The sequence below is a fragment of the Panthera leo genome, chromosome D3 (genome assembly GCF_018350215.1).
Source record: "Panthera leo isolate Ple1 chromosome D3, P.leo_Ple1_pat1.1, whole genome shotgun sequence".
NCBI lineage: Eukaryota > Metazoa > Chordata > Mammalia > Carnivora > Felidae > Panthera > Panthera leo.
In genome coordinates, this window is record NC_056690.1 from 13,582,773 (window position 1) to 13,598,511 (window position 15,739).

Consider the following 15,739-nt stretch of genomic DNA (forward strand, 5'->3'; position numbering starts at 1 on the left):
TTTCTGTCATGTGTGACCACTGAAATCTCTGCTCATTTAGCTGAGTGGTTAGTGATTGGACAGAGGTTTCCTTAAATATGTTGAAGCAATAAATCTCCATCTTTTGCGGAGTTGCTTTCTGTATGTTGGCTTTCATTGTGCCAGCAGTTCACAACTCTGTTTTAGCCTTCACATCATGCTGTGCAAAGCTTCAAGTTTAGCCAGAGTGACAGGTCAGGGCCTTCTGACCCCTTTTCTGGGCGCACACACAGTCCTATACAGGTGCATGACGCTGACTCCCAGAAATCTGTGGGAGCCTTTCAAAGCCCCTTATGGACATCCCATTCCCCAGGTTTCCCTTTTAAGGTTTCGGTCAACTCTTTGTAGCCCCAGGATGGTAATGATACCTCAGGCAGCCACAACCTTAAACAGTTCTCCCTTACTGTTTGGGACAAATGCCCTGGAGGTAAGGCAGAGGAAGCTTTGAGTCAGGTCAGATAAAGACAAGCCTCCAGAAGAGAGCTTTCCAGCAGGCTGTCTCACAGGTCAAACGGTGACCATTCCCTGGGGATGGCATTTTGGGCACCTGTGAAGCCATCTGGCCCCTTCGGTGTCTTCCAGGCTGCTGGTTTTCACAGCCACCATAGTTGCGAGGCTGTTGTTTTTCAAGGTTACCGTGGAGCTACCTGTGGTGCCGGAAGAGGAGGATGGGATTAGTGCAAGTTAAAACAACATGGAGGTAGTTGCCCTTACCAAGATGAAAACATTTTTCTTGAATAAATGCTCCTCGGAATGTTGAAAGTCTTTAGTTAATTTCCAGAGTTCTGAAAAAGTTGATTTTGACAACTTTTGGCAGTATTCTTGTTGCTTGAATGTAGGAGCAGATTTTTGGAGTCTTTATTCTGCCATCCTAAAAGTGAACTACCTATTGGTACTTCTTCAAACGAGGAATCCTAATGAGACACATGCTGTGTGCACTCTCGCCTACTTTGTCTCGCGTTCTCTCTTCTGTCTGTGTATTCTACGTCGTGAAGTGGCCCCAAGGGAGTGTTCAGGAGCACAGGTTACTGTAAACCAGTGGCCGTGACCTTCACTTTATTAGAAATGAGTCTCAACCTTTAGATGGGCGGCAAGTGTTAAGCACTTGACCCCACAGACTCAAGATCATGTCGATCTGCTGGATCATTCTCTCATCTTGCCAACAGAGTCCACCTTTTGTACAACTTTGTACGGTATCCTGTGAAGAAGTAAATGCTTTGTCCCCTGAGTTAGGTTTGGAGGACAGAATACTAATAGCAAAAATGGCCATTTCCTCTGGATACTGTTGGGGTTTGAAATTCAGTCCAGACAGAACATTAATTTCTCTCTATCAGACGTTATGGTCCTGGTGAACAGCTTGAGTTTTGTGTAAAAATTTTTTTTTAGTCTATCCACTTAAAGTCTAAGTTTTTCTACATAATACAAATTTGAATTTCTCATATGACCAGAAGTGTTGAGTTATGGATATTGATTTTCTTACAGCCTTTTATTTCAGAGACAGTCAGTCTCCACTTGTATAAGAAGAAATATAAAAAAAAAAAAAAAAGAAAAAGAAAGAAAGAAAGAAAAGGAAAGAAATACACGTGCCTATTGGTAAAAAGAAAGTGAAGACATTCTGGTCTGAAAAACTGTACAGTCGCAGTTTATATTTTTTGCCGTTTATGTATTTGTGTATTTTTTTCCTTACATGTTATATAATAATTTCCTTACATGTTATATAATAATTTAACCGAGGCATCTAACATGTGTTATGAAACGATAGAGCAACAGTTTGGAAATTCGAAAAATAAAACTGGAAACGTTTGCTTGTATTTCTTTTCCACCTCAGAATGTTTTGTTAATGAGACGTTTTATACTGCCATAAACTCGGGGTAATAATAAAGGTGTTGATTGATTTTTGGATGGCGAGGGGCTTCTCTAATTGCAGAATTCGACATTTGTGTCACTTGTGCCGTTTTAGGTGAGCAAGACGTGGAAGGTGATTGCCGAAGATGAAGTGCTTTGGTACCGGCTGTGCCGGCAGGAAGGGCACCTTCCCGAGAGCAGCATCTCTGATTACTCGTGCTGGAAGCTCATCTTCCAAGAGTGCCGAGCCAAGGAACACATGTTAAGAACCAACTGGAAGGTAGGCGGTGGCCAATCTCATTACCTGTACTGAAGAATAGCCGGCAAGGACGAGGGAATCCAGGCCCCGGATTAACCCCCGCAGGCCCTCCGATTACGGCCTGAGGCCAACTAACTGCCAAAAGCAAAGAGGAGTGCGGTGAGCCTCCTGTCGGCTGCCGGTGGTTCGTTGCCCGTTTTGCTTGCCATTAGGGTATCTGCCCCCCTTTGCAACCGCGCTGTTGGGGAGCATCCTGTTCTCTAGGAGAGGAGGGGTGAGGTTGGGGTGCCGCCCCCTCCCCTCGGATGGCTCGTGCTCAGTGCAGTCCCCTTTCACTTTCACCGACCCTGACCCCTGACGCATCAACAAAGCAAAAGCACCACCTGAATACGAAAGCAGTGCCGCAAATGCGATTTCCAGTGACTGCGAGGGAGGTTGTTAAACGTCTCTGAGTCCTGTCTTCTCTCCCCTCACATAACCCACTGGCTTGCTTCCATAGCATTTATCACTTCAAAATCTCTACAGAAATATTAGATCACAGCTAAGAATTTGCACGGTGCTGTGTTTCTGTAGGAAATCGCTGTCAAGAACGGCGTTACGTAAAGCTGTTCGAGGCCTGACAAGACCACAGTGCGGTGGCGGCCCTCCTTCCTACTGGTAGCTGGAGACCCCCTCGTAGGGCAGCGGTGGAACCACACCTCCTGCCTCCAGTCCTGTAAACGTCCATCTTAACGGACTCTGAGATCACAGGCTTTTGCTCATTACTGACGGTGGCCCGTTGCCTGTGTGCGGGTCCGTCCTCGGTCACCTCATAACCTCATTAGTGACCGATGCTCTTGGTCTGGGTAAACTCACAGTTTGTAGCCAAGCGAATAGGAGCAGTGTTTCTCAACCTCGCATTAGGGGCCGGACAATTCCTTCGGTGGGGGCTGTCCTGTGTGTGCGGAAGCATGTTGAGCAGCTTCCTTAACCTCTACCCAGTGGGTGCCAATAGCATCCTCCACCCACCCCACGTCGTGACAGCCACAGATGGCTTCAGGCGTGTCAGATGTCCCTTGGGGCAGGGGCACAACGGCCCCCGGCTGAGAACTGCCTTTCCAAGGGGAACGCGCGTAGGTATCCTTTCATAGGCTGTTAAGACACCTCTGAGCAAAAAGCACCCTGGCCCCGCAGCTGTGTGCTCACCGGATGATAGCCTCGTGTGGAGACCCCTCCCCACCCAGCCCTCTTGCCCATGTGCTTGGCCGGGCCTGCGTGACGGAGGTCGGTGAGAGGCAGCTGTGAGGGTTTGACAGAGCTGCTTAGACGAGCTGGGCCCGAGCCTGGCAGGAAGGGCTGGAATTGAAGGAGAGCTGGTGAGTCAGCTTGAACTGGGGCCTTTCCCTCCGGGAAGGAGGGATATTTTGAGTTGTGCGCACGGGTGCTGCAATGGTCTGTGTACATCGGCTCGAATTCCGAGCGGTCAGACCCTGAGAGAGCACAGCCGCTAAGTTTTCTGCTTCCTCTTTGGTGGTGGAGAAAGCCCCAGAGGGAGGCAGGTACCCCCTCCTCCGCTGGAGGTGGCAGCAGTGAAGGTGTCCGGAGCCCTGCCTCCAGGCATCTGGCCCTCCATGACCGCTGCAAGTCACATACAGTTGACTGGAACGTCTGGTTGTCTTTAGCAAGAATAAAGCCATTTGTTTGGTTAGCGCTTGATAAGTGAGTTAGCGGACTGGAGTCAGATGGCTCAGCCCCTTTCCTGGCCCTGTTAACAGTGAGGACTACGAAAGTGAAATGGGGAATGGGGAATCCTGCCCTGACTGTGATGGTGGGATTCTTACCGTGATTCTAGAAAGAAAGCTCCATCGAAACATGAAAGGTGGTGCTAGAGCAAGTTGCTTTCCCTTCGGATGCCCCCGTTCTCCCCTCTCTAAAGTGGGGGCCGATGGCAGCCCGCTCATAGGGTAGTGGCGAGGATGACTGTTGAATGCTCCTCCCGTACAGCCTGGCCTGTGGCCGGCATGATGATCTTTGTACAAGTGACTCAAAAGTCACCAGAGTCCATACGGTGGAAAACCCATCTGCTACCTGCCATCTAGTCTCAGGAACCACACGTATCCTGGGCTTTAGGGTTCCCTTTAAAAATACCAATTCCACGAACCTCTGACCTTGCGGTCTTCTTCCTTTCCCCATCCTGACTTTTGTCTCTGTGTGTACTCTCTCATCGCATCCTCTGAGTGTTCGTAAGGGCTGTTGGCACGTAAAACACCCTTAAATACCTTCTGTCCTCGGAACTGCGCTTTCGAAACAGACTTTGTGTTTCTTCGGATACGTGCCCCTGCCGGCCTAGTGGAGCGCACGCCTTGCCTTTCTAGCCTGTAACCCCCCTGAGCGCGGGAGCAGCGTCTCCCACGGCCGTGCCCCCGGGTTCACGGTCTTCTTGTGTGGGGTAACTCGTAAATGCCTTAGCAGATTAGCTGTCCTCGTGGTCCCGTGGAACGCCCCGGTGACTTTGAGCACGATACCCGTGGTAAGACACGGCCGTGGAGCGTAGCTGAGCGCGGAGTGCTGCCGTCGGGGTGTCCCGAGAGTACGACCAACCGCATCCCCCTTCTCCTTATGCAGAATCGCAGAGGTGCCGTGAGCGAACTGGAGCACGTTCCCGATGCGGTTTTGTGTGACGTGCATTCCCATGACGGCGTTGTCATTGCCGGGTAAGCAAAAACCATTTTTCACATAGTAATTAACTCTTCATCTTAAGGTCTTTCGTTTCTCACGCGCCACCCTCTGAGTCCCAGTGCCGCGATCTTCCCCTGAGAGCGTGTACCTTCCCGCCTCAGCCCGGGTTTGAGACGGACACTCTCCGTGATTCTGCCGTCCGGGATCGGAGTCTGAAGTTGGTGGTGAGAAGCGCGCGGTGTAGCCTAGAGCTACAGTCCATTTGTCTCCATATGTCTTTCCTGGCTTTTAAATCACTCTTGTGGCGTGTTAGGTTAGATTTTCATTAAGGCAAACCGTCAGTATTTTATGAAGACATAAAAAAGTCAAGCAAGAATGATACGTGTTGGCACAAACAGCCCACTCTTACTCTTGTTCTGAGGCCGTTAGGAGGAAGGGCCGCGGCCACACATAATCTTCCTGCCCCGCCACACAGTGTGTATCTGCTGCTTAACTTGTCCTGAAAGAGGCTTTTTAGTTATCTCCATCACGAAGAAATTGAATTTTAGCTTCTGTAAATTCCAGTGGCTTCTGTCCCAAAACCCCCTTTCGTGAATTCTTCCTGTTTGACTACAGAAATGTGAAACAGTTTGTGTATTTCTTTAATGTACAGTGAGGAGACCTATTTCATCTTTGGATTGAGAAGCAATCTTGACAGATCTCATGTTTTTTACTCGTACGTGGATCTTGAGAAGCTTAACAAAAGACCATGGGGGAGGGGAAGGGGAAAAAATAGTTACAGAGAGGGAGGGAGGCAAACCATCGGAGACTCTTAAATACAGAGAACAAACTGAGGGTTGATGGGGGCTTGGGGAGAGGGGGAAGTGGGTGATGGGCATGGAGGAGGGCACTTGTTGGGATGAGCACTGGGTGTTGTATGTAAGCCAATTTGACAATACATTATATTTAAAAAATAACAAATTTTCAGGAAAAAATGAATAAACAAAAAAAAAGCCATCTTGAATTACAGTCTCAAATTGTATACTTAACATTTGAAGTGGAGACCAGAATACTTAAAACCCTGAGTCTGGATTAGATTTGGGGTGAGTCCCCTAGGAGAGGTTTCTACTTGGAGGAAACCAAAAACAAACCTTGGCCTGAACAGCTTGGTAGTAGGTAGTCTTTTTCTTTAAAGAGGACGCTTTCCTTTTTTTTTTTTTTTCCCCCATTCTTAATGTTTATTTATTTATTTACTTCTGAAAGACAGGGGGCAAGCAGGGGAGGGGCAGAGACCAAGGGAGACACAGAGGCCAGAGCAGGCTCCAGGCTCTGAGCTGTCAGCAGAAAGCCAGATGTGGTGCTTGAACTCACAAACTGTGAGATCACGACCTGAGCCAAAGTCAGACGCTTAACTGACTGAGCCACCCAGGTGCCCCAAGAAGACTCGATCCTTAAGCATTCCTCGAAGGACACCATTTGAGTTGAAACTCCAAACAGGTAAATGTTCCGTGGTCTGCAGGGCCTAAAAAAAGTATGTTTGCTTTAAACAAGATCTGCTCAGGAGGAACACTTTTCCTTAGCTTTTGTTTTGCTGGCCACAATTTAGAGGTTAATGCCCTTGCTGTAAATGCCGTAGAACTACTGTTTTTAGAAAGATGAGTGGACCATAAATACGGAAGTGCGGCTTTTGGCTTCTGTCTCTCGTTGCTAAAATGTGGGCCTAAGAGCTCGTGTTCCATATGGTCCTTTCTGCCCACAAATTCTAAGACTCCATGGTAACTTGGAAAGGACCTCTGTCCTTCTAGCTTCAAGGGGTCTCCTGGTGTGTCAGGAGGCCTTTGAGGACAGAATATTGAGTTTGGACTGAGAGTCATAGAAGAAATTATGGCTAAAGGGGACTTTAATCTCAGAAGCCAAGTGTGAATTGATCTGGACACGGACCTCACAAGGGCAGGCCGGCCACGAGTCCAGAGGCCAGCCCTTTCTTTCCTGCCTGTCCGTTCCCCTGAGGGCTTCTCCACGTTACAGATGATGCCAGCGCGACGCAAAGCAGTGGCAGAGTTTGGTGGGTCGATAGGATGAAGCGGGACCTGTGGGTCAGAGAGGCTCCTCCCGACTCCTCTTCCTAAGAGGACCTTGCGTTTACGGCCTGGCATTGGGTACTTCGGTCTTGCTTGTGCGTAGAGCATCTTGTGTTTATCATTAAAATTTTATCTGGTGGTTACGATGCTTGTTTTCTGGGTCAGATCTTGGATCCCTTTTCATTTGAGACAGCGGTGTTTGTGGTTACCTCATTCCCGATCGATGTCGTATTCGCCCGGCTTTGTGCAGCCTGTGCATCTCCAAGGACTTGCCTGCAGAGACGCCACTTCGCCATCTCTTTCCCCCGTCCTTAGCCTGTGTTTCTCTGGTTTTGCTTCTTTTCCTTTCTCTCCCTTTGATCATAGGCGGAATTTGTTCCGGGGCTTAAGTTTTGTGCACCTACAGCTAAACCGAAATCTGTTAAGTTTGTTTCATATAATTGACAGCAAGGGCTGTTATGAAACCTCCTGCTTCTTCCCATCTTTTTCAAGCCTCTGTGTAAAAGTTCCTGCTTTGGAGTCACGTTGCTAAGGCCTAGAGTAATTTGCATTACGATTAGCCTTGCAGGTGACCCCATCTTGGGTCTGCCTTGCTCTGCCTCACTCAGAACCAGAGTGACCTTCAAATACTCTTTCGCTCAAACCCGCCCGAGACCCAGACCTCAAATGAGCAGGACCTGGACGACGCCTCCTCCCTCAGACTTGTCTTCCAGCAGAGTAGGCAGATGTTATTCTCAGGGCTTTTGGTCTTTTGCTCTTTTTTCCATGAGTCTTCGCTTCCCTTACTATCTCACAGATGGTAATTTCAAGTTACCTTTTCCTGATGTTCTGAGCCCTTTGAAATTGGTTTCCAACCTACCTTTCTCCTGATTACTCTCCTGAGGGTAACTTTGGCTTTTCCCACGGTGCCTCAGTTGCCTCTGGCCATGTCTTCTTTATTTTTTAACATTGAGATATAAATCATACACCATAAAATGTACCCTTTTAGGTTGCAGAAGTCAGTAATTTCTAGTATATTCACAAGGCTGTGTAACCTTCTGCCACTGTCTCATCCAGAACATTTTCATCACCCTAAAAAGAACCCAGTCCCCATTCTTTAAGGCCCAACTCAAGTCTTCTCTCCTCCCACGGGCATCTATAGCCCCTGGCGTATTAACCCCACCCCAATATCTGCCCACCTCCTGACTCCTGGGGAAGTGACTGTCTGCAGCTTCTAGCACAGCTTTGCCTTGACATTTTTGTTTTTTGCTGTGGCTTTACTTTGAAATAATTCACAGCCTTGTATTTTCTGTGCAGTTAATTTGTAAGCTTTTTTTTTTTTTTTTTTTTTTTTTTTTTATTTGAGAGCAGGGTGAGGCAGAGAGAGAGGGGGAGAGAGAGAGAATTCCAAGCAGGCTCCACACTGTCAACGCAAAACCCGTCAAAACCCATCGTGGTGCTCGAGCTTACATACCATGAGGTCATGACCTGAGCCAAAACCAGGAGTCGGACACTTAAATGACTAAGCCACCCAGGTGTCCCTGTAAGCATCTTTTTTAAAACTAGGGGTGGCATGTGATATTTGATTAACTGCCACAAAGTGCTTGTACATCATTTTGTCCGAAAGTACTACAATTTAATATACAGACCCCCATCCCACCTGTATACCGCATGTTACGTGGTAAACTGGAGAAATCCCTAATTTCTCTGGTCTGTTCTTTGATTTCTTAGTCTTTTCAAGAAACTTGGATCATGTAGTTTTAAACCTGGAAGGAGCTGTCGAGGAAACTGTTTCAAAGCACGCTCGTTTTGTGTGGCTGACCGAGGCTGAGGGGTGTGGCGAGCCGGGACTGGCGTGTGCGTGCACGGCCGCTCTGCCGTTCGTCTGCAGTGTCCACGTGGAGAGCCGGGCGCCAGGGGTCCCTTCTCGAGTCCTCATTTGCTACTGTGATGGCCCGTACTACCAATCTTTTTTAAAAATTATAAAACACGTGCTTATTAAGAGCCTTTAAATTCCATAGAAGTGTGTGGAATAAAGAATGACACGTCCCCAGCCTCGTTTTCCTAGGCTAGAGTCCCATTTGTGGAATTGCTGGGTTTAGAGGAATAAATTTTTCACATTTTCCAGATTAAGAAATTATTATTTTTAAGATATTTTTTGTATTTTTTTTATTGAATAGAGACTGAGACTGTGTGAGTGGGGGAGGGGCAGAGAGAGAGGGCGAGAGAATCCCAAGCAGGCTCTGCACCAGCGGCTCGAGGGCTCGAACCCATGAAACTGCGAGATCATAACCTGAGCCAAAACCGAGAGTGGGACGCGTAACCGACTGAGCCACCCAGGTGCCCCGAGAAACTACTTTTGAAATGCCCCGATGACCCTCAGCTCCTTTCCAGTCTAATTTTTTGCTTTGAAGTCTCCAAACCGTCCCTCAAGCCTGCCCTCCTGAATACACCTCCCTGTTTGTGTCTGTGCATAAGTAACGAGCAGACACCTTCACGTCTTAACCTCCTGCAGCATGGCTTCATCCCTGCCCTTCCACCGAGCCACACGCTGTCACTGGTCACCGGTGCTCACGGGCCGGCGGTCTTTTCTTGGCCCATCCCTTCCCGTGTGTGGCCATGTTGGGTCTTGTTGGCTGTATCCCTCTTAACGTGCTGGAGGTGGTGCATCGAGCGCGTGTGGACCCTCAGAGCCTTACACCGGGCCCGGCACCCGAGAACCTTGGAGGAAAGTGTACGGAATGAAAACTCCCTGCTTCTGGGACCCTGCGCTTTCTGACCGCATCTTCCGTACCTTACTGCTCGGGCTCCTGTTGCCGCCCTTCTTGCCTTTCTGTGGTCTTCTTTGGCCGCTTAGCAGTGGTGTGCAGCATCCCGGAAAGCACCTGCAGCCGTTGTTTTCTTTGCTGATTGGAAAAGTAGAAGTTCCTTCACCTGTGACTGAGTTAGTCAGACACAACCTATACCTTGTTCTTCCAGCTAAAACTTCCGTTTCTTTTTTTTTTTTTAATAAAATTTTAAAAAATGTTTATTTTTGAGAGAGAGACAGAGTGTGAGCAGGGCAGGGAGGGGGCGCAGAGAGAGAAGGAGACACAGACTCCGAGGCAGGTTCCAGGCTCTCAGCACAGAGCCCGACGCGGGGCTCGAACTCCCGAACTGCGAGATCATGACCTGAGCCGAAGTCGGATGCTTAACCCAGGCGCCCCACCCATTTCTTTAACCTGAGGAGAAATTTGTGTTCAGAAGCCAACAATCTCCACACAGTAAACCACCTGTCTGTCAGAGTTCATCCTCCGGCTGTGTTTCCTCCGTGATGGGGTACGACTCCTGAAACTGAGGTTTCGTGTGTGCTTTCCCTTGTATTTAGAAGAAGAGATGTGATCTGGACGGTTTGTGGATTATCCGTGATTAGAAAGTGTGGTCTTTGTGTTTCTTTTGGTGATGACAGCTCTGAGAATTTTAAAATGTTTCTCAAGTTCTGCGGATCAGAGATGAGCCTAGGGGAACATCCCTGGCCTGTTTTGTGATGCTTCCACTGTTCTTCGTGTCCCCAGTTGCACTCTGGAAGGGAAGAGCGTTGAAAACAGAGGACCTCACGAGTTGAGAGAGGCCCCGTTGTAAACCTGAGCTGTAGGTCTAGGTGTGATGGGCCAGAAGGAGGTCGGCTTTACCGCCACCTAGTGAAGGAGAGAACCCCAGGTACGACATGCAGGACACCGTCAGCCTGGGGCTCGCCGGGGGCCTTGTGCGCCGCCCCCCGTGAGGCTGTTAGCTCCCCAGACGCTTTTGTCAGGTGCCCGGGTGAACGGTGGTGTCTTCAAACAAACTCCCTCCTCACTGTTACTTACGATTCGCAAGCCAGAAGCGATGCGGTTTGCGGAAGAGCATGCTTCTCTATCCCCGTTCGAGGACCTTTTCCTCCCCGTTTGGTTGAAACGATTTGAAGCCCCCTCTCTGTGTCGCGGTTTTTCTCAACACTCCTTGATGTTTTCCTGCCCTGTCCTCTGCTGATGTGATCTGCCTTGTTAGCGTACGGTCTCTGTCTGCGCTGGAAGGAACGGTGACGGTGTCTCAGTGTCTCTGATCTGTGATCCGCGATCGGTGCCTCTGCCAAGAGTGGTTGGAGGGGCGAACTAGCATTTGGTGTGGCAAAATATCAGCACTCTTCCTTCCCCTGTGGTCTCGTTTCCATCCACCCCTGTTCCCTTTGAGGCAAGAGTGCCCGAGCAGACGTGTGACCAGAGTGCCGGCACCTGTCTGTAGCAGCCAAGTGACTTGTGGCCGTGGCTCCGGCTTCTACCTTTATTAGCTCTGTATGTCCGCACGACCTGGACACCAGGGCTTCCAGGCGTCTGCGGGGGGGAAGCTGAGCTTCGAGCTTCCAGTTTCTACATGTAAAATAGAACGTGTGCCTGTCCGGTTCAGTTTGCACTTGCGATTGTCTCATCATTTCTAATTAAGAACCACAGGAAAATAGGGATTCAGATGCAGCCCCACATCTAAGGGAACTTGAAACACCCTGCTTTTAGCCCCTCTTCCTCCACTTTTTCCCCGTAATTAAAAAAGTGCCCTTTGGTTGACCATGTACCGTACCACAAATGGCTTTCCTCTGAAATCGTGTGTGTGCCCCATTTTAAAAATATATTCCACCCAGGAGCTAAAGACGGCAAAGGCGGGATTTACTACTCGGCTAGCTTCAAGTGAGTGTATAAAAAATGGGTAATACCTGCGGATTGCTTTGAGACGTTTGAGATAACATGCTTTGTAAGTAGAGACCGGTGATAAAGATGTGTTAGATAAATGTCCCCTCGCTTATACTTAGTAAGGACATGCTTTTTATCTTTCTCCTTCTTAAGGAACTTTTTCTCTTGACCATTTTCCTTTCAACCTTGGTTTATATAGATTTTGTGCTGAGGCTCATTATGACATTGGACTGTCGCCCGTAAGGAATTCGATCATTATCCGTTAGGGACCTCTTTTTAAAAATACTTCTAAATTTATTTATTTTCTGCTGTGAGGTATACATGCTCTTCTGGTAAATAAGTCTGAGGTAAGGTATTGATAAGAGACTGGAGAAGAGCATTACATTTATTATATCCTTAATGAAGGAGCTCCAGAATATCCTTAATAAATACTGGTGAACTCATGACTGCATTTATCCATCTCTGGTTCTCCAAGGAATAATGGGAAGGGCCACAGCTACAATAACTCTGCATAACCATCATTGACTCTGACTCTATTGATTGTGATTAACCAAGATGTATGGAAAACAGTTTTAAGTGTGTAGTGCATGTATCTCGTAAGGTCCATTAAGACGTTCATTATTTTTCAATTGATGCGTCTTAAGCTGCACTTGATGTCTACAGTAGTGCTTTTCCACGGAAAGACTGCACTGTGGGATTGAGTTCATTTTGTTAATTGCATAATCCAATACAGTCATGTTTCATAGAAAACAGTAAATACTCTTGATTTCATTGATTTGTACTCTTTGGTTATTACTAAACTATGGAGCATGTGAATAGTCCTTAAAGCTTCTACATGTTAAGGGAAGAAATGTTTCCTGAAACGTGGGACCTCTGCCAAATTGCTTTGTAGGCTTTAAACCACTTCTACCTTCTGAGTTTAAGTCGGTAGATTGATTCATTCAACATTTACTAAGCACGTAGGAATACTCCAGACACCTCCCTTGCTCCCCGGCTGGCAAGGGACACGGCCCAGGCGGCCACAGAACAACCAGGGAGACGTGAGGGGAGGCCGAGAACAGGGCGCCCGCCATGGTACACAGGGGAGAGGCACCTCGTCCGGGCCCGGAGTCAGGCCGGCTTTCTGCTGGGACGTGACTTCTCAGCCGAGTCTGGAAGGATGAGTGGGAGCTGGCGGGTAGAGTTTTGTCTGAGGCAGGGATGCGAATGAGTTCCCTACGTGCTGCCACTCCTCAGTCCCACACCTGCGATGGGCATTAATAATCCATCGCGGCATTTGTGATGGCGTTCAGCTTCAGGATCCTTCTCCACACCCGGCTGTAGGCAGCCGCTACCAGCTTCCCGGATTTGACACACAAATGCGAGCATTTGCAGTCCTGGCCTGAGGCCTCGTAGCAAGGCTCCTTTGGGCTGCCGCGAGCATTGACCAGAAGAGAACCGTGACTTCGCTTTGGGGATGGTTGTACGCGTGTGGCTCTGTCGAGGGTGCGGTTCTGTCAGCCGTTCTGTACGTCCTCCCACGTCCCCCGTGGAGCGTGTGTGGGAGGCCGCACTGCGCCCACCCGGCCTCACGCTCCTTGCCAGCACGGGGAGTCTTTTTGCTGGCTGCCTCCCTTCCGGTTAGAGACGGTGGTGGGATTGGTGGCTTAGGTTCGGGAGCTGTGTCCTGCAAGCCTGAGTCCCAGTACTGAAAACCATAAAGGACATATGTTGCACTTGAGTGGGGATGGTTCTGGAAAGCCGTATTTGTTTGAAGACACTGTCCTGTGAGGAGGCAGCCTGGCTCGTTGGCTAAGCAGCAGTTGGAGAACAGCCTGGGGACCTGTTTTGATCCCAGCTGTGCCACTAAAATGTTTTTTGTGACCTTGGGTGAGTCACTTAACCTTACTTACAGCATTCTTAAATCAAAACAACCCCCTCTCCGCCGCCCCCCCCCCCCCCCCCCCCCCCCCCCCGTCATGAAGAGCCTGGGGAAAAAAGTGTTTTTAGCAAATAAGTACAGGCACCTGGAAGCAGTGTAAACACCCCCTTTCCTCTCTGCTGCCCACCCCCACCCTTGGATATTTATGCAAGAAGAAAGGCTAAAGTTGGGTTTGTTTGTTTGTTTGTTTGTTTGTTTTTTAACTGCACAGCATTTCTTCTTTTCCTTTGGGTCTCTTAGTCCAAATGAGTAGTCTGTTTGGTGGAAACTTACTAGTTAATGGAAGCTCTTCGGTGGTAAATCATCGAAAATTGGCAATTGCTCTGGCGTGCGGAGCTTGAGAGAGGCTCTATTCCCATTCTTTCAACAAAAAATCAGCTGTGGTCTCTGACCTATTTATTTGGAGGTAACCTCGCCAAGCGTAAAAGAGATTGAGAGAGCATACAGTGTCACTGGTCCGTGCCATGGGCTGGGACATCCTCCCTCATTTTGAAAAGCCTTCTTTCTCCTTCAGTTTTTCTTTAGTGCTCTTACATCAGCTAATATATTAGTTGCAGTTGTACTCTGCACAGACACTAATTAGAGAGCCATCAACATTGGGGTCCAAAGGCTTACCGACAATGCAACTGTCATAGTGGCGTCTTAATTGGTTGAGTGTAATTGTCATTAGGCAGCGATAAAGACATCTGGAGCTCTGGAGAAAAATCAGCTTTTTTTCCTGCCTCCCTTCGATATCTGTTCTTGCTTCTCCTGGCCAATGTTGTTAAGCACTTTTAGATCACATTTAGGGCTTAGTCCATTTCCCTCTGCTCCAACCGGTGTTGTATCCTCATGAAGCTGTCTGTTTCTTGAGCACGAGTTCGTTCACATGGAGTCTGATCTCCTTGGCTATGGCTGCTTGCATTTGCATTAGATTCTAGAGCCTGGCTCTGAGTCATCCCCCAGCACCTCCTGAAACCGTATTTATTCTCTGTTCGTTCTGCTCAAAAAGGAGACATAAGGTCATTTATATTTTGCAGCAAAACATTTATGCTATTGGGGCACCTGGGTGGTGCAGTCAGTCAGTCGATCGTCCAACTCTTGTTTTTGGCTCAGGTCATGATCTCAGGGTCATGGGACTGAGCCCTCTTTGGGCTCTGAGATGGCTGGAGCCTGCTTAAGATTGATATATATTCTCTCTCTCTCTCTCTCTCTCTCTCTCTCTGTCTCTCTGTGACCCTCTCCCTGGCTCACATGCTCTCTCTGAAATTAAAATTAAATTATATAAAAAAAAAAAAAAAAGAAAAAAAACATTGATCTATTCTCATGCTCTTTGGACATGAAGAATGAAGTTGATTTAAATGGATATCTATGAAAATGTTCTTCTTTACCAAAATAATTTAGCTTATCCTGTGTTTTTATAGATACTTTAATGAGTTTGGAAGTAAATGCAGGGAATTTAATACCTATCAGTGTGTGTGTTCTGAGTGTGTCACTGACCATCAGCAGAAGGTGGGCAGTAGGAGTGGAAGGAGGTGCCACTCAAACCAGTCAGGTTGTTCCTTGTGGACACCCTCTTTCAGTCACCGTTTACTGTTACCCGTGTGTAAGCCACTGTGATGGAGATAACAGCATTGATCTCTGGCCTTCTCAGGGACTTGACAGTGAAGTTGGGACCTGGAATGTAACTGTGGATGCCGTTTCTTCAGGTACAGGGCGTGCTAGTTGAGTCAGAAGAGGCTTCCTGGGGGAGGAGGGCATCTGCTGGACACTGAGGGGTTGGTAGGCTTGGGCTAGGTAAGGGGTTCTCCATTTTTAAAAAAAAATTTTTTTTTTTAACATTTATTTATTTTTGAGACAGAGAGAGACAGAGCATGAACAGGGGAGGGGCAGAGAGAGAGGGAGACACAGAATCTGAAACAGGCTCCAGGCTCTGAGCGGTCAGCACAGAGCCTGATGCGGGGCTCGAACTCACGGACCGTGAGATCATGACCTGAGCCGAAGTCGGACACTTAACCGACCGAGCCACTCAGACGCCCCAGGGGGTTCTCCATGTTGCCTAAACATTGGAAACACTGATGGCCTGGTTCCACTCCGAGAGAGTCCGATTTTAAGTGGTTTGTGTGTGCTTCGGGCATCAGGATTTTGGAAAGCATCCCAGGTGATTCTTGTGTGCAGCCAGCACTGGGACCCCCGGGCTGGGTTGTCAGGAGGGAGAACACCCCAGAAAAGTGGACAGTTGAACAGAGATGCAGAGGTAAGAGTATGTGGAAGCCAGAAATGGCGGACTTGGCTGGAGGCTGGTTCACGCTAAGGA

The 15,739-nt window shown here is 48.3% G+C and overlaps 1 protein-coding gene across 1 annotated transcript in view; it reads left to right on the forward strand.

The window, feature by feature from the left end:
- FBXW8 (F-box and WD repeat domain containing 8) overlaps nucleotides 1-15,739 on the forward strand; it is a 118,478-nt gene that overhangs the window by 31,579 nt on the left and 71,160 nt on the right. The window contains exons 3-4 of the mRNA XM_042909566.1: nucleotides 1,979-2,143; nucleotides 4,727-4,815. Coding sequence (XP_042765500.1) covers nucleotides 1,979-2,143; nucleotides 4,727-4,815 — 254 coding nt within the window. The remainder of the gene's footprint in view (nucleotides 1-1,978; nucleotides 2,144-4,726; nucleotides 4,816-15,739) is intronic.